Genomic DNA, 21,676 nt, shown 5'->3' on the forward strand with positions numbered 1-21,676 from the left:
TTTGTTGTGTTTCTCAGTTTTTTTTTTTTGAAAGATCCAGCTTCGAATGCTGGCATATATTAAAACATAGCAGGTAGAAAGGCGGTTACAAAAGGGTCGGGGGATACGATCGAAAGATCAAGGAGAAAACGGCAGAGAAAGGAAAAAAATGGAAGAGGAAATAACAGTGTCGATCCTTCACGGTGGTTCCCAGAAAGGGTGCTCTAAGAATGATGCTCCAGCTTGTCTCCATAGCTCGACGGTTCTCGTGATTGCGCTCTTTATATCTTGCATGTGCGCCTGCTTGTTTGTGAAGGTGCAATCGTTTCTGTGCTTCCAAATCTCCGATAGGATCAGGACGATCATCGTCCTGGTAGCCTTGCGGTGTACTGGTTGAGCCGTTTCTATTATTGTGGCTATTTTTTCTGCTGACCCCGTCTTTGTTGCCCATGTGGGAGGGTACAAAGAGGCGCATCCGGCCCTCGAGGCGGCGTGTGTCCAAATTTGCAGTGCCATGGGGCATTCCCAGAACAAATGAGTTGATGTCTCTAGGTTCCGCAGGCATAGCTGACAGAAATATCCGTTTGGCCATCCTCGTCGTTGCAGCCGGTCATTGCACCATAGCCTGTCGCGTAGGAGGAGCCAGGCAAAGATCTTGAGCCTAGGGGGTGCCCAAGTCTTCCAGATTATCTTCTTGAAATCGGACTTCATCATTCCTTGGAATTGTGCTTTGTACGCCGATCTAGCTGAATACGATTGCGAGGCCTCAAGGTTCCATGTGATAGTGTCAGCAGTTTCTACATGGAGTTGAAAATTCCTATCTTGTAGCCATCTATGTAGCCTAATCGCCTCCTCCCAAAGGTGCGCATTGCTACCATGCGCTAAGTCTGCTAACCAGGTGTTGTTCCGAAGTGCCTCCTGCATTGTTCTGTATTTCCTCCTGGAGTGCTTAAAAAGGGACGGGAACGTCGTCTTGAGGGTGTCTGTTCCCGTCCACGAGCAATGCCAGGAGGATGCCGTTGCGCCGTTGCCTAGGGTCACAGTTGTTGATGCGTTGAACATGTCTCTGTCCGCTTCATCACAAGGCAGATTCATGCCCCGCCAGGCCCTGTCATTGCTCGTCCATTCCAGCCAAAGCCATCTTAGCCTGAGGGCTCGACTGAAGCGGTTTAGGTCAAGGATGCCCAAACCCCCATTCTCCATAGGGGAGTAGACTGTAGGCCAATTTACTTTACTCTTGCCTCCACCGAGCTCGTCGTCTTCTTGTGCCCACAGAAAACGTTGTCTAGCTTTGTCTACCTCGTCGAAAAACTTCCTTGGCGCCCTTAGCACAGAGAGTGCGAAGGTGGGTAGGGCTGAGAGGACGTTACGGACCAGGACTCGCCTGCCGGCAACGTTAAGTAGTTTTCCCTTCCATCCAGCTAGCCTAGCTGTGATCCTGTCTAAGATGAACTGAATGTGGACTAGCCTAAGCCTCGACAAAGTGATCGGAAGCCCTAGGTAAGTCAGCGGGAAAGCGACAACTTTCCCTCCGAAGCTAGCTAAGGTGTGTTGCAGGTCTGTGTTGTCGCATTTAATTGGAGCAGCTGTGGATTTTGACGGATTGATGTGCAGCCCCGATGCTCGTCCAAAGTCACGTAGGATAGCCATCAGAACTTCGATTTCTTCTCTCGCCGGATTGGCGAAGATGACGGCGTCGTCTGCCTAGAGGCTCACTCTGAGGGGGATTCCCCTGCCTGGTAGCGGTGCAATTTCGTGCAACTCTGTTGCCTTCTCTAGTAGTCGGTGGAGGGTGTCGATGGCGATGATGAAAAGCAGTGGGGAGAGCGAGTCTCCTTGCCGTAGGCCTCGCTGATGTGTGAAGTAATTGCCGATAGTGCCGTTTAACATGACGGCCGAAGAGGCCGTGCACAAGAGCACGGAGACCCAGTCCCGCCAGCGCGCCGGGAAACCAAGTTGTTGCAGTACCTCTAGAAGGTACTCCCATGAGACGCTATCAAAAGCTTTTGCAATGTCTAGCTTAAGCAGTAGGGCTGGTTGCTTTTTCCTATGCAGAGATCGCACTATATTCTGCACGTAGAGGAAACTATCTTGCGTTGATTTGGAGCGAAGGAATGCTGATTGCGCCGGTGAGATTATGCTACTGATCACCGTGGATAGGCGCTTGGAGAGGACTTTGGTGATGAGCTTGGCCACCGAATAAATTAGACTAATAGGTCTGAAATCCTGGATCGTATTTGCACCGTCTTTCTTTGGTAACAGTATTACCAGAGCTGTGTTTAACTTGCCGAAGTCCCCTCTAGTCAGGTTGTAGAAATTAGTGAATGCTGCCATGATGTCCTCTTTGATAATGTGCCAGCAGGATCTGTAGAAGACCCCGGAGAATCCGTCCGGCCCTGGGGCCTTCTCCGCCGGTCATGCTTTGATCGCCTCCCAAACCTCTTCCTCAGAGAAAGGGTTGTCTAAACCTCTATTGTGGACAGAAGGTAGGTCGAAGATCGACGAGTCTACTTGTAGTGGTCGCGCTACCCTGCTACCCATGGAGAGCTTGAAGTGGTTGTGAATGGCCTCCTCCTTGTGTTCGTGAGCCGTTAGTACGTCATCCCCTACTCGGAGGCACTGAATAAAATTTTTCCGCTTCCTTGTCGTCGCCTTGGCATGAAAGAACTTAGTGCCCGCATCTCCTAGCCGAAGCCAGGTGAGCCGTGAGGCCTGTCGTCTGCGAGCACGTTCTAATGCCGCGAGTCCCAGCAGACGGAGCTTGAGCAGCTTACGGAGGGTAAACTCCGCGTCTGAGAGACGGCGTCTCTCCTGTGCGACATCGAGACGTAGCACTATTTCTGCCGCCATGTGGAATTGTATCTTGGCTTGACTAAAGAAACTCTTGCTCCAACTCTTCAGCTCCCTGGCAGTCCTAACCATCTTCGTGGCGAGATGTTGGAAAGGACAAGAGGACTGCTCCGGCCTTTTCCACGCCCGTTCCACCGTGGTATGGAAACGAGGGAAACTCGGCCAGAAGCTCTCGAATCTGAAGAGGGCTGTCCGGGGGGAGGCGGATGTGTCAGCTAGAATCAGCGGGCAGTGGTCTGATGTTGCTGTCGACGTTGCGATGAGTGACACCGATGGGGAAATGCATTCCCAGGATGTATTGCAGAAGAACTTATCGATGCTCACTAGGGTAGGATCTTGGTGCTCGTTGCTCCACGTGTATCTACGGTTCTTACACTTAATTTCCTTTAAGCCCTTCGCGTCGATGGCTGATCTGAACCTACCCATCAACGTACGGTTGAGATTGGTGTTGTTCTTCTCACGCGCCTCGTATATGAGGTTGAAATCCTCGTTGATAAGCCAAGAATCGTTGGGTGATGGCGCCGAGAGTGAAAGTTCCCGAAGGAAATCTTCCTTTCTCGCGTCGTCCGCCGGACCGTAGACCGTCGATAACCAGAAATTTTGGGCCTGTCCGAGGAAGGTCACTTTAGCTGTAATAGCAAAGATCCCTATCGCATGCGATGAGACTGTGGCTAGCTCCCTGTCCCAAAGGATCGTCGCACCTCCGCTAGTGCCTATTGCCGGTAGAGTGATACATCCTGTGAGCTTGGCGCCCCCTATCTCGCGGACTAACTCTGGTGACCAGGCGGCGATCTTGGTCTCCTCGATGCAGAGAATGGCTATGCGGTGGGCGGCCGCCATCTCCCCGACTGCTGCCCTCTTGGCTGGGTTGTTTAAGCCATGAACATTCCAGCACATGATGGGGTGAATCTTGTCATACATCTAAAACACGAAAGTAGCTCCGATGACTAAAACTAGACGGCCATAGGCCTAGAAATGACACCACCATCATAAAAGCTGGGGCCGGCGCCCACCAGCAGAACCCAAGATGTGTCGGCTCTAATGATCTATCCTACTGCCCATATGAACTGGGAACCAAACTAGATTGAACCGGTCGGGGATCGGTCGCCATCGGAGATAGAAACTATGGACGACTAACATGATCACACGGTGGCCTCATCGGCAGCTCCGTCGGGGCCGTTCATGCGAGCCATGACCCGCAGTGCCTCACTATCCAGGTGGGTCAACCTGGCGATGACCGAGATGTCGCTGTCGGACAGGGGCTCTTCGAAACGCTGCACGAGCGCCTTCGCGACTTCTGCCGTCAGCCTGTCCCGAGGGCCGAGCAGGCCGAGCTCCTTCACGATGCGCAAGGAAGCGTGCTGTGCCACTGGCACTGACGACCCGATGGCAGCTTGCCGCGCGCTAGAGCGAGTCGGGGTAGAGGTGGCCCTAGTCTTCGGTGGCGCCGCGGGATGGCGCGCGGGTGCAGTGGCAATGAGAGGCTGCTGCTTGGAGGTCCGGAAGAGGCCCCGCGACTCCGGCCCGGCTGCTGCTCCTCCGATCTCCAGCTCCCTGACGCGTCCAGTAACAGCCCCGAGTTGGACCTCCATCGTGCTGGCTGCTGATGGGGTGGCCTTGTGAAACTATCCCAGCTCGGATGTCGCGGCCGACAGTGTCGGACTGAAGGCGTCCAGCTTCACTGACTCGCCCGAGGCCTAGAGCAGGGTTGCGTCGACGAACTCGAGGGGGGCTGCCACTGCCGCCTCCGCGGCGATGTGGACGTCGGTCGCCAGGCCGTCGACGACGACGGAGGCCAAGGTGGGCTTCTTTGCGGTCCTCAAGAACTCCTCGACCGGGTCCTTGCCGCTGGCACTGGTCCTCGCGACTAGTGTGGGCTGGGTGGCCGCCGCAGCGGAGCCCGCGTTCTTGGCAACCACTGCCCGATTTGCTCTTTCACTAGAGCGCCTCGACTGGCGCCTAGCTGGCGCAGTGTTCCTCCCAGCTCCCGAGCGACGGTCCGAGGACTCCCTCGAACCGCGTCTGGCCGGCGGGGATCTGCTACGACGGCGCTACGAAGGTGAAGCGCGAGGGGCACGCGAGGCGCCGCGGCGAAGGAGGACGTCCTTCCAGGACCTGCGGCCGCCTGCACCCGGTCCTCCCTCATCATCACGGTCCCTCGGACGGCCGTCTCTAGGTCCGCCCCGGCACCCTAGGCTGGCAACGGGTGCACGAGGCAGTCGCTGCGAGCGGTCTCCCCCCTGGCCATCTTCCACCCCCGGCGTCCAAGACAGAGGGGCCACCAAAGGGAAAGGAGGGCCCTCGTCGTCGGAGCCGGACGATGGCAGACCGCTCTGGGCGGAGTGAGATGAGCGCGGAGAGGGCTGCGTCCAATCCTCCACCCCGTCGACGTGAATGAGCATGGCGTACTCCGCCGATGCCGGCGGTGGCGCAACTCTCCTGTCTGGTGGGGAGAATCCCTCCATCTCCTCCACCCTGCCGGCTCCGCGAGGAAGGACCCCCAGAGTGTGCGACGTCGGAATGTCAGCTATGTCCCTGGCCCAGACCCAACAGGCAAAGGTCTTGGTGTGACCCCGCTCTAGGGTCCGGCTGTCGAGACGGTCGACGCGCACCCGCCTGCCGAGGATCTCTTCCGCCCCCTCCACCGACCAGAAGTGCATGGGAACCTTCTCGATGACGACGCAGACGTGGAGCAGAAGGGAGTCGAACGTGGCGAGGTCGTCCTCGTGCCACGGGCTGATGTTGAAGCAGGCGCCGTCGACACAGATGGAGCCCCGGCGCACGGCGTTCACCTGATGAGTTGGCTGCGTGAAGGTGACGAAGAAATGCTCGGGGTGGTGAGCCGTGACCCGCAAGGAGTGCACTAGCACAGAGAGCTGGGCCTCCAGAGCCTTTCCCACAGCCATCGGCGAGGAGACGTTGACCCCATCAGCTGCGAAAAGCGTCACGGCGTGACTGCGGAGGAAGAACATGGCCTGATCCAGAGCAGGGGAGAGCACCGTGGTGGAGCGGCTCTCCCTGGGGCGCCGAGATGGGTCGAGGTGGCGGAGCATGGATGGCGCCGACGGAGCCATGGCCGTAGGTGGTGGAGGAGGGTACCGGAGGCGGTCGGACAACTGAATCGCGCGAGGCGTCGGACCCAACCTATCCCTAAGCGAGCTACTTGCCTTACGATTTCGGGGGCACCGAGAGGCGATGTGCCCTGCTCGTCTACAGCTGAGGCAGTGAACTGGGTCGCGGCAGGCAGCTAGGCGATGGCGCTTGCTAAGACAGCGAAAACAGCGACCGGCGAACGGGTTTAAAAGGTGCGGCGCAGCTTGCGGGCCACCAGCAGAGGGGACGCCGCGGCGGTCCGACCGGCGCGTACCTCGGAGAGACCGGGGGACCGAGGGCTCCGCCGGTGTCAGGCGGCTTCCCCGCCGGGCCACCTCAGTCCAGCCCGGATCCGGACCCGAAATGGTAACCTCGGTCCCCGAGGAGTCAACGATGATGGACTTGACGCGCGGGCCTTGAAAGCGCCCGGACTCCTGTGGGACAGGTGATGGATCCCGATCCCGCGGATCCCGTCCCATGCCCCCCATCGGCGTCGGGGAGGAGGCACGCGGCAGACCGTCGGTTGCTGCGTAGGAGCACTCTCCTCGGAGCAACATCCTCGGCGTGGGAGCTGGATCTGGTAGGAGACGGTGAAGAACCCGGGACGACGCAGGAGGTGTAGGCGATGGACCGCGGGGCGGTGCGGCGTCGCGCGGACCGGCGCCTGGAGAGGCCGGGAGAGCCGGCGGACCGCCGGGGGTAGGCCCGCCCCGGCCGGTCATAAGTGCTTGGAGGGTGGCCGCCGCGGCCGGAGTGGCCAGCGGCGCGGGGTGGGAGCGCGTGCTCTCTCGAGCAGGGTGGGACTCTCTCGGGGACCCGAGCAGATGCGTTCTTAGTTTTTTTTCAAAAGAGGTCTTGACCTCTTTTTTAATACAGCAAAAATACCATGGTTTTGTGCATACTATGGTTTATACTCCGTGCGTTCCTAAATATAAGTCTTTTAAGATATTTCACTAAGAATCTACATAAGAAGCAAAATGAGTGAATCTACACTCTAAAGTATATCTATATACATCCGTATGTAGTCCACTAATGAAACCTCTTTAAAGACTTATATTTAGGAACGGAGGGAGTAATATGCAACTTTAACTAGAACCAAACACTGTTGTATTCTTGAAATACTTTGAAAATCCCTTTGCAACCAAACCCACCCTAAGCAATTGTTAGATCCCTAGGGAAAAGGCCTAATCGGCTGTTGGATCACCATCTACTTAATGGTAAAGTATAAATAAACTATTGATTTTGATGGCTAGAAAGACTACTATAAATACTCACAGTCGATGGCTACCGTAGAACTGTACACGTGAAATTATTGAGCTGAAAGATGGATGCATATGTTGTATTTTATTTTGCTAAATGATATCAACCGAATGGTGTGTCAGTTTCATAAAGTGCATATACAAATAAATAAATCAACAAAGAAAATCTAATATTTTAGATAGAAAAACATTTTTCCTATCTAATATAAAAGAATGTACACTTCTATCCAAATTTCGGTAGTAGTTGAATAATTGCAAAGTATTGTTTGGCAACGTATTAGAACAACCACGTGTTTCGGTAATACCCCCTTTTTAATACATACAAAAAAATGTTTCTATGTTTTGAAAAAATCTGGACAAAAAATCACTCGCACATATCTCGAGTAGAAACTTACCCATTCATCCTTTCTTTTTTGCCAGTTGTTGGGATTTTGGGCCTATGTCGTGTTATGTTTTTATTCTATTTTTTGAGTTATGGGCTTGGCCCGTTTATTGTTTTCTATTGTTAGGCTAAGATTTGTTCTTTATGTTTGATTTTATGCCACAAGTCTCATTGCTACTTCTTTATTTTATCCTTTTTTTGTTTGCTTGGTTGCTCTTTGATACTTGTATTTTTACGGAGGATCATTGTTTGTCGGATTTGGCAAAATCGCCTAAACGCTAGCGAATGCGTTTGTGAACATTGACTGGTCATTCCTCATCTCTATGTGTGCATAGCCGCCCCCCTCATATCCGGTCCTGAAATCCATATTACCTATGCAACGTAAAGAGAAACTACTACGTAGATCCACATTGCAAACATAACGGACATAAGATTATCCATACATAAGTCATCGCATTTCCTTGAACAAAGCAATAAAATTTCATCACCGGATAGGACACCCTCAAGATACATAAGCTAAATACTAAACGGAGACGACAGTCACCCGTGTGGCTATAGCCCTCCGCGTAGGCGTCGTTTGAGTCGTCGGAGTAGTCAGTGAAAATATCGTACAAGGAGGAGATGATGTCGTCCATATAATGGATGGTGCGCGCCTGCTACTTCGCTAGCGAGGCGGCTTTTGATGCCGAGCTAGAGCGGGGAGGTGTTCTTGCGGTGGAGGCATCGCGCATATGTCTCTGCTATGATGTGCGTTCGGTGGAGGACCATTGCAAGGATATGATACTTTGGATCTACCAGCATGGCGATGCGGTGTCAGCAGGAGGAAGTTGCCTTCGTCGGCACCGCCCTTTGCCTGGTTTGTGTCTGGGCTTAAAGGCTGGGCACGCGGACCAACCCGTTTACATTTTTTATTTTATATGTAGTTATTCTTCATCCGAAATAATCATAAATAAATTACATTTAAAATAAAAATAGTTATATTTATATTGATTCACTACATAAGGTTTGACATAAGAAAACAAAAATATAGGTCATAAGACCAGAAAATATAGTTTTATGTATATTTTACACTATGTTTTTGTGTTTCTAATTTTACATTAGATAACATATTTTTTATGGTGATTATTTATTTATTACGGTCTTTTTTTTATGTATTAAATAAGACAAAATTTATGGAATGTAAAATTACCGTGCATTGATGTGAAAATAAAAGAAAGTGAAAATAACTATTCCTCACCCCTTGGGTGAGGAATAGTCATATACACACATATAGAGAGACCAACAGATCAAAATTGCCCAAAAACAGCCTAAAATTGACTCAAAATCGGACCTGACATGCCAATAGACCGATCCGTATAGGTTCCGTACAGTATTTGGATCTAAAAGTTGCGCACGTAGATCGAACGGTACCTAATATTCGTATTTGGACGAGTCGGGTTGTGTCAGGCCTGTCCACGGCAGGGCCGGCCCTTTTGGCCAGGTAACACCACTGATGCTTCCCCAGGGGACCGTTCGACACGCGGCAAATCGAACGGCCACAAGCCCACAACCTCGTGCGTATCGCCAGGCGGACGAGGGCGACACCTCACCGGCCACGCCAGCACAGGTGTCGCGGCGCGCCCGACACGAGTGCTCGCATGCGTCCCACGCGGCCGCTCCAGCTCCGGCCTCCACGTAATACCATGCACCGCGCTCCTCTATAACCCCACCCCCCTACCCTCCGCTTCCTTCACTCGCAGCGACCGTGCTCTGGTAGTGCCCATCTCTCCTCCACACGTACCACCTTCCTTCACATGGCGGCTGAACACCACAGAGACAGGGGCGTCCTAGGCGGCGGCGGCGCCTTCGCCGACCGCAGTGGCCAGGGCGGCTACGGCGGCGACCACCACGACCAGCAGAAGCAGCCCGCGATGATGTGCGCCCTGAAGGCCGCGACGGCGGCCACGGCCGCCGGGTCGTTGCTTGTGCTGTCCGGGCTGATCCTGGCCGGCACCGTCATCGCGCTCACCGTGGCGACGCCCGTGCTGGTCATCTTCAGCCCGGTGCTGGTGCCGGCGGCCATCGCCCTGGCGCTCATGTCCGCCGGCTTCGTCACGTCCGGCGGGCTGGGCGTGGCTGCGCTGTCCGTGTTCTCGTGGATGTACAAGTACCTCACCGGCAAGCACCCGCCGGGCGCCGACCAGCTGGACCACGCCAAGGCGCGGCTCGCGACCAAGGCCCGCGACATCAAGGACGCCGCGCAGACCCGCATCGACCAGGCGCAGGGGGCTTGAAGAGAGAGGTTCGTGCTCCGACGCGCGGCCGATGCGTCGATGGTGAACGGTGTAGCGCACGGTTGCGCGCGTTCAATCGCCGCCGTGCCCGCCGCGCGAGCAAGTCGACGACGACGACGTTTACCGCCTGTTGTGTTATCCGACCGAGTGCGTGTTTAGACTTTTGTTGCCAAGTAGTTGTTGTCCTACTACAGTAGTACCCTAGCAGTATGTTTCCGTGGTCGGAAGTCGGGAGAGGTTCTGCATGTTGGATGTATGCTGTCTGAGTTTGTGGTGAATAAATTGCCTGAGTCCGGGCGGAGTGTGTATATCCATCTCTACTGAAATGCAACTTGCAGAAGAGACTAGGTCCTCCTCTCGCGTTTTTCTACATGTTAAAATCAACTTAATACCGACTTGCCAAGTGACTCTGCAAGCATACGGTTAATTTGTTAACAAGAGATCTGATATCGCAGAGATTGACAATAACATACTCTAGTGTTTATGAAACGTTGAAGTGAACACACAAAGCAATTATTTTCGTTAAAGTGAACACACGAAGCAATTATTTTCCAAAGAAATTTATGAAGGAAATGCTTGTCGATGTTTCTAGTAGGTTGGATCGCTTTCGGAGTGATACTATTTCAAGGGAGGACTGAATATTCTGTTGCTCTGTTCTGATGTACGCACCTAAATGTAAAGTCTTTTTTAAAATGTATATAGACATATTAGAAAGATGTATATAGACATATTTTAGGAAAATATTAGAAAGATGTATATAGACATATTTTAGGAAAACTCGTTCGGCCGTGAACCGGCTCCTGTGTCAGACAGCTCAAATCGCTTGTCGACGTTTCTAGTAGTTGTATCGCTTTCGGAGTGATACTGTTTCAAGGGGGGACTGGATATTCTGTTGCTCTGTTCTGTTGTGATGTACGCACTTCAATATAAGTCCTTGTAGAGAGGTATATAGACATATTTTGAGGGGTAGGTTTACGCTTCTGTTGTGATGTATTCTTCCATCTTAAAATAAATATCTTAACTTTATATTAGCATCTTAACTTTATATTAGCATTAATATGATGACCCCCCGACGCGGCGTTTCGCCTCTCGGTTGCACCCGCGCCGACGAAAAAATCAAAATAAATACTAAACAAATTCATTTTTTTGTCTGGTAGATACTTTGATGCGTGAGGTTCGTTTTAAATTTCAAGTTATTTGAACATCTGAGCATCTTTCGATAAAAAAGACAAAATTTGGGTCTGTGAAAAAGGTTGACTGTACATAATATTTTGACCCGGTTTTGTCTTTTTTGCCGAGAGCTGCTCGGATGTCCAAATAACTTGAAATTTGAAGCGAACCTCATGCATCAAAATATCTATCATCCAAAAAAATGGAATTTTTTGGATTTATTTAGTATTGTTTTAGAGTTTTTTCGTGAAAGGGAACACATGAGCTCGGGCTCAGAAGAGGATTTCTCGACCCCCCCCCCACTCCTCTATATATATGATGCATTATTATACCAATTTAATCTAGACCTCTCAATTTACTAAGAACTACAATAACCAACTAGAACTTTTCATTCCATGTGCTTATTTTATTTTTTCAGGTTTTCTTCCATTTCAAATAGCCGTCGGGCTGGTCCATTGTTAAAAACCAGCCCTTTTATGACTATTTCTCTTTCGTCAGTCCTTTGTTTTCATTTCCTTCTTCTTTTTCAGAAATGCTCACAATTATAAAAAAAATGAAAATTTAAAAGACTGTTCGTTTTTTTAAAAACAAAATCAAAAGTACAAATATTCATTTTTTGAAAAGTAAATATATGTTAAAATTTTATTCAGTCAAACAGGAAAATGCTCACATCAGTGTAATTAAAATTTTGAACATCTATTAAATAAAAAAAAATCCATTTAAACAAAAATGTTCATTAAATAGAAAATTTTCACATAAAAAATTGATCACTTTTAAATTTTGCGAACTTATGTTAAAAATGAAAACAATAATATCAATCAGTGATTGGTTTATTGTTCTTTTTTGTTTCTTTTCCATTCTTATTATTTTTTGTTTTCCCTTTTATGTTCTTTCTAATTTTCTTTAGAAGATGCCCAAATCAATATAATGGATCAAAAAAATTCTGACACACTAGCATCACGCTGCAACATGATGCAACATGCCAAACATGACGAAACATGCGTTTAATGAAACCCCCTAAAAAGTTAGGTCCGTTTGATGAAGAGGACAAACATATTCGCATTATAACACCCTTCCGCCTGTACCGATACTTGTGGTTTGCACATGATGTAAATGCATACATGCATGAAATCTACCCAACTTTTGCAGCCACGTGTTAATAGCCATCCAAGTGTCTCATGCAAAATTTGAACGAAACCGCGTCACGTCTGGCAAATGTGCTTGCGTGTTTTCGCATGAAAAATCATAGAAAATGCGCGGAATGTTAGAAAATAAAAAAAAATTGTCATGCCTCCTTGTGATGATCATTAGAGCGCGTGAAAAAAAGCTGGGTTCGTTTGATGAAGAGGAGAAACATCATCACATTATAACACTCCTTCCGCATGTATCGACATCCGTGATTTGCATATGATGTACACGCATACATGCACGAAATATACCCAACCTTTGCAGCCAAGTGTGAATGCCCATCAAAGTGTTCCACGTAAAATTTAAACGAAATCGGTGACCAAACGCACATTGCGTCACGTACGGCAATTGTTGTTGCGTGTTTTCGCATGAAAAATCATAGAAAATGCACGAAATGTCGAAAAATAAAAAAATGCCGTGACTCCTTGTGATGATCATTAGAGCGTGTGAAAAAAAGTTGAGTCCGTTTCATGAAGATGAGAAACATCATCGCATTATAACGCCCCTTCCGCCCGTACCGACACCCGTGGTTTGCACATGATATACATGCATACATGCACGAAATGTACCCAGCTTTTGCAGCCATGTGTGAATGCCCATCCAAGTGTCCCTCACAAAAGTTGAACAAAATCGGTGACCAAAGGCACGTCGCGCCACGTCCGATAACTATTTTTGCGTGTTTTCGTATGAAAAATCATAGAAGATATACAGAATGTCGGAAAATAAAAAAATGTGTGCCTCCTTGCGAAGATGAGTAGAGGGTGTGAAAAAAAGTTGGCTTCATTTGATGAACAGAATAAACATCATCGTATTGTGACAATCCTTCCGTCCACGCTCGTGGTTTGCACATGATGTACATGTATACATGCATGAAATCTATCAAACTTTTGCAGCCAAGTGTGTATGCCCATCCAAGTGTCCCACCCAGAATTTGAACGAAATCGGTGACTAAACGCACATTGTTTAACGTGTGGCAAATGTTCTTGCGTGTTTTTCATGGAAAATTATAGAAAATGCACAAAATGTCAAAAAATAAAAAAAATTAATGTGCCGCCTTGTGATGACCATTAAAGCGTGTGAAAAAAAGTTGGCTTCATTTGATGAAGAGGAGAAACATCATCGCATTATGACAATCCTTCCGCCCGTACCGACATCCGTGGTTTACACATAATGTACATGCATACATGCATGAAATATACCCAACTTTTGCGGCTAAGTGTGAATGCCCATCCAAGTGCCCCACACAAATTTTGAACCAAATCGGTGATCAAACGCACGTTGCGTCATGCCCGACAACTATTTTTGCGTGTTTTTGCATGAAAAATCATAAAAAATGCACGAAATGTCAGAAAATAAAAAATAATTGGCGTGCCTCCTTGTGATGATCATTAGAGCATGTGATAAAAAGTTGGGGTCGTTTGATAAAGAGGAGAAACTTCGTCGCGTTATAACCCTTTTCGTCTGTACCGACACCCATTGGTTGCACATGATGTACATCCATACATGCGTGAAATCTATCCAACTTTTGCAGCCACCTGTGAATGTCCATCCAAGTGTCCCACACAAAATTTGAACTAAGTCGGTGACCAAACGCACGTCGTGTCACGTCCGAAAACTTTTTTGCGTGTTTTCACATGTAAAATCACAGATAATGCACTCGATGTCAGAAAAAGAATTGCCGCGTCTCCTTGTTATAATCATTATAGCACGTGAAAAAAAGTGATGGTTTGGATAGGCCGGTAGGACAAGTCTGGATGCACTTTTTCTTCACATGAATAAAATGGACCCATTTTTTTTGCACACACTAGTTTCACTATGCCAAGTATCCATGATAAAATTATTTGAGTTATAACATTTTATGCATTTTGTACCATTTTCCCGTGAGAAAATAGTAAAATAATTCGCTCTATTTAAAATATGTATGTGTTAAGACATTCTGAGCAATTTTGAAAGACACAGACTATTTTTGACTTATCTATACAAATTTTTTAAATGCAAATATTTTTAATCTATGAGCAAAAAATTAAAAGGCAAACATTTTTTAAGAATTTAAACAAAATGCAATAAGCGTGAGCATTTTTTGAGAAAACAAAAGGAATGAAAAAGTAAAAAAGAATGAATAGAAAAATGAAAAATAAGATAGTGATAAAAGGATCAATTCAACAATGGGCCTGCCCAGACGCAAATTCAAATAGAAGAAAATAAAACAAAAAGTAAATATTCACAAGCACTATGATGTCCAAGGTGGTTATTGTGGTCCTTCTTATAGCATGAGGTCTTGAGTTCAAATCAAGTTATGTGCTCTTTTTTTTCTTGTAAAGAAAAGTGAAAAGCAAATCAAATCGAAAAGTGAAAAGCAAATCAAATCCAACGCTATTGTATACTCTTTGATAGATATAGCGCAACCCAAGTTAATCCCTAATTCTTATTTTACAAGTTCTTAATAGGTCTCTTTTTTCTTGTAAAGAAAAGTGAAAAGCAAATCAAATCGAAAAGTGAAAAGCAAATCAAATCAAACGCTATTGTATACTCTTTGATAGATATAGCGCAACCCAAGTTAATCCCTAATTCTTATTTTACAAGTTCTTAATAGGTCTCTTTTCTTACCCCATTAATGTGTAAGGTTTTCAATGCAAACTTTGATGGATATCAAATGGGTGTTCATCTACCTTTATCCTTGGAAGCTTAGACGGAAGCCCACAAGAACTTTTTTAAGACGTATTAGCCGACCCGGCTTACGAATTTATACCAACTATCAAGGAATTCCTAAAGTTTTGGGTGGAATGGAGACACTTAATTTGGGACGTAGGGTATTTACATGTGTACATGATGATTTATTGTGATGACTATGATCGGGTTTCGAGTCAAGGGGTGTGCTTCCAACTTGTATGGCGAGAACACCTACGGGCATGTTGCAACTCGATTTATGACTTGCAAGTGGGACAACACCTTCTACGAGCCCAGTTGTGATTGAAGTATGGACTTGCAAGTGAGTCCAAAAAATGGTGAGCATAGTTGTGAGTCGGGGGTGGACTTGCAACTAGTGTGAAAATAAAGGATTGAGCGTAGTTGTGAGTCGGGGGTGGACTTGCAACTAGTGTGGAAATAAAGGATTGAGCGTAGTTGCAACTAGAAGGTGAACTTGCAACTATGAAAAAACTTTGAGCCCCGGTGTGGGTCGAGGGTGAACTTGCAACCGAGACAGAATAAAGACCAGGCTGAGTTGCAAGTTAAGAGTTACTTCGCAACTAATACAAAAAAGTTGGGCCTTAATCAAGCGTAGTTGCGAGTTGATGATAGACTTGTAACTAATGTAAAAAAAAGGGTCATGCCCAGTTGCAAATCAAGGATCTGCTTGCAATTGGGTCAAAAAAGGTCGAGGGTGACCTTGCAACTAAAGAGAAAAAAGGTAGGGCACTAGATCGAGCCCAGTTGCAAGTCAATGGTGGACATGCAACAGACACAACAAGAAACTTCAGCCTCAATTACGAGTCGAGGATATATTGAAAACTTGGACAAGTAAAAATTAGGCCGAGTTGCAAGTCAATAGTAGATTTGCAACTAGGACAAAAAGAAAGTTTGACCCCAATTACGAGTCAAGGATATACTTGCAATTGGGTAAAAATGGTTGCCCCCCGCTGCTCCGTTGAAAAATGTTGCGTGTCGAGGACAAACCTGCAATTTAGGACAATAAAAAAAGAGCTGATAATTGCATATCGTGGTATGGAGTTGCAACTCGGATAAAAAAGGGTCGGACATCTTAGTTGCATGTCAATAGAATGCACTTGCAAAAATGGAACAAAAATGGATCAGTCAAAGTTTAGTATAGACGGATGGACTTGCAAATGGTACACAAAAGGCAGCTCAGCTGCATGCCGGGGCTAGAGTTACAATTAAGACCAAAAAAATTCACTTTATAAAATAAAGAATTATAAAAATGCAAAATCATAAAATACAAAATGTCAATAGGGTGGCCGACTAGTGAACACCATACATATAATGAGACATGGGAGTATGGATAGGCGTGACACATAGCCCGTGACCAACATTTGCACAACATTTCGAAACAATGAGGAATTTAGATGAGACACTTTCCAGTTTGTTTAAAAAGTTCATGGATATAAAACAAGTAAATAAAGAGGGGGGAAATAAGTAAATATATGAGACACTTTTGAGGTTTTAGCACCGAGTGTTCTTATCTATTTCATCCGTTCCTAAATATAATTCTTTCTAGATGTTCAACTAATGGACTACATACGGATGTATATCGACATATTTTAGATTATTAATTCGTTCATTTTGCTTCGTATGTAGACGTCTAGTAAAATATCTTAAAAGATTTATATTTAGCTAGTACGGAGGGAGTATGAGAAATGTTTTTCTCTATAAGGGCATGGCCATCGCTCCAGGGTGGACCGCTGCCTCATGAATCCACGTCGGATGAGCTGCTGCCGTGGAGGAGAATAGGTAAAAGGCAGTCGCTTGCAGAGCCAAACGGGCTCTTGCAGAGGAGTCCGCTTCCTCGTTGAAAAAGGCAGAAGGAAAGCACAGACCGGAGGAGAGAGGGGAGAAAGAATGAGCTATGAAGTAAAAAAGTAGTGACGGAGAGAGAGATAGGTGGACCACTAGAAGAGGTGCTGCTTGTGATGGATGTGAGATAATCATACGGTGGTTTCATTATTATTTTTCTTAGGTGAAGGCTGGAACCACAGCGAGGTGATGCCCCCATGGATCATCCCCTAATGACCTGCAATCACTCACCCAGTCCACGTTTCTCTGTGAAAAAAGAACGTATGTCCCCATCTTCGCCACGTCACGGATCCGCACCACCAGCCTCCCACCGCATCCCACGTTCTGATCACAATCCAACGGCCCGACTCCACCATCCCACGGATCGACCCAGCACACACCTCCCGCCTCCGACCCCCAAAATTTCGGGCCTCCCTCCCAACTCCTCCCCATATAAACCGCTCACCACCGATTCCCCAATCCATCACTAGCTTCAACATCCGCGCCACTCCCTTCTTCTCCCAAATCCAGCGACGATGTCAGGGCGCGGCAAGGGCGGCAAGGGGCTGGGAAAGGGCGGCGCCAAGCGCCATCGGAAGGTCCTCCGCGACAACATCCAGGGCATCACCAAGCCGGCGATCCGGAGGCTTGCCAGGAGGGGCGGCGTCAAGCGCATCTCCGGCCTCATCTACGAGGAGACCCGCGGCGTCCTCAAGATCTTCCTCGAGAACGTCATCCGCGACGCCGTCACCTACACCGAGCACGCTCGCCGCAAGACCGTCACCGCCATGGACGTCGTCTACGCGCTCAAGCGCCAGGGCCGCACCCTCTACGGCTTCGGAGGCTAGATCCGTTGCGTAGTGGAGCAACTTCCTCGTTTGCTCTCTGTGATCTGTGCTGTGGTGGATGAGATTTACTGATTTTGTGTGCGTCGTTGTGTTCTGCCTTGGGTTCAGTAGGCTGTGTAATACCATGTTCTGTTCAATGCAATCAGTTCGGTTCTGAATCCTGACGAAATGCTTCACTGTTGAATTGCGTTTTGTTTTTTCTAATACTGATTGGCTCTATCTGTTTGGACACTGCAGCTGCACTGACTTAAGTACTTGACACTCATTTCTTCCCAGATTAGATTGTACTGCTACTGAATCCGGCTTTCGTTTGTTCAGTTATTTGGCGCTAATTGTTTCTCACTGAAAAGTTCTCTGTTTAGATCGCTTATCTGTACTGAATCAACATTCGTCTATCTGGCACTCGTTGCAATCTGTAGAAGAGATGGAATTCTTCCGCTCAGGCAAGTACAGGGTCCGGTGTTTTGGTTTGGCATCACTGCGGAATGAACCTCGAATGTTTCTGTTGTTTTCAGTGGTATGAATACTCAAAAATTTGGCTTCTGTTCCTGAAGGTCTTCACCAAACACATTTCTTTGTCCTAACTGTACTGTTCCTTTGAGAAATAAACAGTAGAGATTATATCCTTTTCTTAAAAATTTTGCTCCTCATCAGTGCAACCAATTCATAGGTGTTGTTTCTCAGTTCCTTTTGAGATATTGTGTGGCATTATTGTTCATTCTCTAGGGTAGGAATTGTGTGACTCAGTTCCTTAATCTTCATTAATCAAGCTAAAAGAAAGAAGATCCTCACTGATGTGATATCGCCAGGGCCACCTATGATTACTGATCAGGACTGTTATGACTCAAGAATAAGCTATCTTGAAGGTCCAAGATACGAAGAAGCTCTTCCCGGGGAGTGGGAATACACTCGTTTATTTGTTCTCGAAGAACATTGACTGCCACCACACCTTTCTCACTTCTTTTTTTTACAACGAGCCTCCTAGCCATTAAAAAAACCAGACAAGGCCAATTCTAGTTTACTACATACTCCCTCCGTTTTTAAAAATCTTGTCTTAGATTTATCTAGATATGAATGTATCTAGTCATATTTTAGTATTTTGATACATCCATTCCTAGACAAATTTAAAACAAATTTTTTGTGACGGAGGGAGTATAAAATATGCACATGTTAATAACTTAATATTACGAAGGGCAAAAGATAAGTAATACTTTGGGTCTATTAACCCCTTTTATTTTGGGTTCAAATTTGACCGTAAAATTAACTTGGAAAATACTCCCTACATTTTTAAATGTAAGCTTTTTAAATATTTAACTAGGAAACTACATACGGATATATATAAACATATTTTAGAGTGTATATTCATTCATTTTGCTCCGTATTTAGCCCCTTAGTGAAATCTTATACTCCCTCCGTCCCAAAATTCTTGTCTTACATTTGTTTAGATGTAATTGTATGTAGTCAAGTTTTAGTATTTTGATACATTCATTTTTAGACAAAGCTAAGACAAGAATATGTCACAAAAAGTGTATTATGGGAAGACTCCATTAAATACGAATCCAACAATATGTTTTTATATCATATACGTAGTTTATATTTAAAAAAAAAACCTGATAGCTGAAACAAACTCCCACTAATCATATTCGGCGCCACGTCATCGATCCAGTCCACCACCGTCCCGCCCATCCCACCCTTCTGATCTGAATCCAACGTCCCATCCCCACCCTCTCACGGATCGACCCAGCAAAACCTCCCGCCCGAAGCCCCCCAAAAGTTCGCGCTTCCCTCCAAAATCCTTCCCATATAAACCAGCCCCCACCCTGAAATCCCCAATCCCACCACAAGCTACAGCCCCCAAAGGAGTTCCTCTTCTTCCTAATCACACACTCTCTCGGAGCGGAGCGGAGCGAAGCGGCGATGTCAGGGCGCGGCAAGGGCGGCAAGGGGCTGGGCAAGGGCGGCGCCAAGCGCCACCGGAAGGTCCTCCGCGACAACATCCAGGGCATCACCAAGCCGGCGATCCGGAGGCTGGCCAGGAGGGGAGGCGTCAAGCGCATCTCCGGCCTCATCTACGAGGAGACCCGCGGCGTCCTCAAGATCTTCCTTGAGAACGTCATCCGCGACGCCGTCACCTACACCGAGCACGCCCGCCGCAAGACCGTCACCGCCATGGATGTCGTCTACGCGCTCAAGCGCCAGGGCCGCACCCTCTACGGCTTCGGAGGCTAGATTCTTGCCGTGCTGTGCTGTTGGCAGCTGTATGCCCTGTGTGATATGCGCCCTGGTGGATGGGATTTACTTCTCTGTCGTTCGTTTGTGCTCAGTACGCTGTAGTAACAGTATATGCGTTCAATGAAACTACTCCGATCCTGAATTCTGATGAAACTCTTCAGTTATGAATCGTGTTACCGTTTTTCCAAGACTTTCTGATTTGATCTGTGCAGCTAGAATTTTACACAGTTGCAATCTGATCAGTCTTTTCTTTTGTCACGCATTGCAATCTGGACCAGTGCTTCTGCTATAGTTGCCATGTTTTAATTTGGGTTAAGTGGGAATGAATCCTTTTCTTTTCTGCAGTATTGTGGGTAAAATCCCTTTCTTCCGCTGTAGTAGTACACAAGGATCAGGATTCGGCATCTAAAGATGCTGAGATGGTGGAGTGCTGCAAATATTTCTGAATGAAACCAATGAAGCATCTATCAGTTGAAATGGTACATGCTACATTTATAAGTCTGTAGAATGCGGAACAACTATCTGACGCTCTGCACTAAGCAGAATTTTTCTTCTTAGTAATATTCTCATTCCTCAGAGGATTATACTGCAGAGATTATCTTCTTTTCCTAATAACCTTGTTCCTAAAAGGGAGCCAACTCACAAGATGGTTTCCATTTTTCTTTCTTCGAAATTGCAAGTTGCTGTCACTAATTCTCTAGAGCAGTAAATGCTTACCGGTGTATGTTTTGCCAAATTCCCAAGCATCGGCCACAGCACTAAAATTGGTCACTGATCAGGCTGCGCGGTCGCTTGAGGCCTGTTCGAAAGCAACCTACCCTATGTGATAATTTCGGCCAACAATCTCACATCTGTTTATATGTTCTTTCAACAGGCTATTACCAGTGGATTTATTACCTGACCACGTGAATTTTTGTTGCTCTGAAACAGTGGTGTAGCTGGCTCGGTGAACGAGGGTGGTACAATAATAAAAATTTCATTTAATTTCATGCATTGTTAAAAAATATATATCTTTTTTTTACCCTACATATTGGCTATGATGGAATTTCAGGATGGTCCATGGACCACCCTGTCCACCCCCTAGCTACGCCACTGCTGTGAAACAGCGGTTCATTCTGTACATCTACTCTCTCTTTGTTGAGCTTGATGTGCCATCGGCGTGAGTGGGTTGTACCCTGGATGTTTTGGTTTTCGCTCGGTTTTCTGTAATTAACCGAGCAACTCTTTTCTTGTTAATTAATGAAAAGGCAAAGCTTTTGCCCTGGTTTCAAATAAAAAGCTTTCCAGCTGATGAAGTTGAAGTCTAACATAATTTAGACCCAAAGCGCAGAAGGTTGGATATTTCTGCCATTTCCTTCATGCAAATTCTTCTCTGAAACATTAAATCTAGAGGATAGAAAGACGACAATAACAACATATTTATTAAACAATTTATTCATGGAACCATCTAGAAGATACATCTATTTAAGTATGCCATAGCAGTACTTGCCAATTTACTGAATTTGAGTGTGAAGTATTATAAAATCCTAACACGTGCATTTGGAATACTGTTCTCTTTTCACCCATTTTTCAGATTATTTGTAGTCATAGCTTTGCCTCAAGTCAAATTTCTCAACATTTGACCAAGTCTATGGAACAAGTTGTACTAGAGCCGCGACCAGTGGCGAAGGACCCGATAGGGCAAGGCCTGGCGGCCGCCCTACCTTGATTTCGCTGGTGCAGGCTGCATGAAAGGCGACGCATCGGCGCAACGGCGTTGTCGATGACGAGTGATCAAAGCCCGCCCTACCTCAACTTTTGTCCGTCCTCCGTCACTGGCCGCGACTAATTTAGATTGAAGGGAGTACTAGTATCTACAACATCAAATATACATAGCACGGAAATATATTTTAT

At 46.9% G+C, this 21,676-nt stretch overlaps 1 protein-coding gene and 1 pseudogene across 2 annotated transcripts; both read left to right on the forward strand.

The window, feature by feature from the left end:
* The first annotated feature begins 9,287 nt into the window (after positions 1 to 9,287).
* Positions 9,288 to 10,144, forward strand: LOC123430702 (oleosin 16 kDa-like). Its single transcript, XM_045114550.1, has one exon. It carries the CDS (start codon positions 9,357 to 9,359, stop codon positions 9,834 to 9,836), a length of 480 nt encoding a protein of 159 aa, XP_044970485.1. The 5' UTR covers positions 9,288 to 9,356; the 3' UTR covers positions 9,837 to 10,144.
* A 7,035-nt stretch (positions 10,145 to 17,179) lies between these two features.
* Positions 17,180 to 20,036, forward strand: LOC123428703 (annotated as a pseudogene). Its single transcript, XR_006622598.1, has 4 exons — positions 17,180 to 17,707; positions 17,789 to 17,802; positions 17,914 to 17,994; positions 19,377 to 20,036. The product of XR_006622598.1 is annotated as an uncharacterized LOC123428703 (transcript).
* The last annotated feature ends 1,640 nt before the right edge of the window (positions 20,037 to 21,676 follow it).

The sequence above is a fragment of the Hordeum vulgare genome, chromosome 2H (genome assembly GCF_904849725.1).
Source record: "Hordeum vulgare subsp. vulgare chromosome 2H, MorexV3_pseudomolecules_assembly, whole genome shotgun sequence".
NCBI classification, from domain to species: domain Eukaryota; kingdom Viridiplantae; phylum Streptophyta; class Magnoliopsida; order Poales; family Poaceae; genus Hordeum; species Hordeum vulgare.

Coding starts and splice junctions, on each gene's coding strand:
- LOC123430702 (XM_045114550.1), top strand. CDS start 9,357: ATGGCGGCTGAACACCACAGAGACAGGGGCGTCCTAGGCGGCGGCGGC.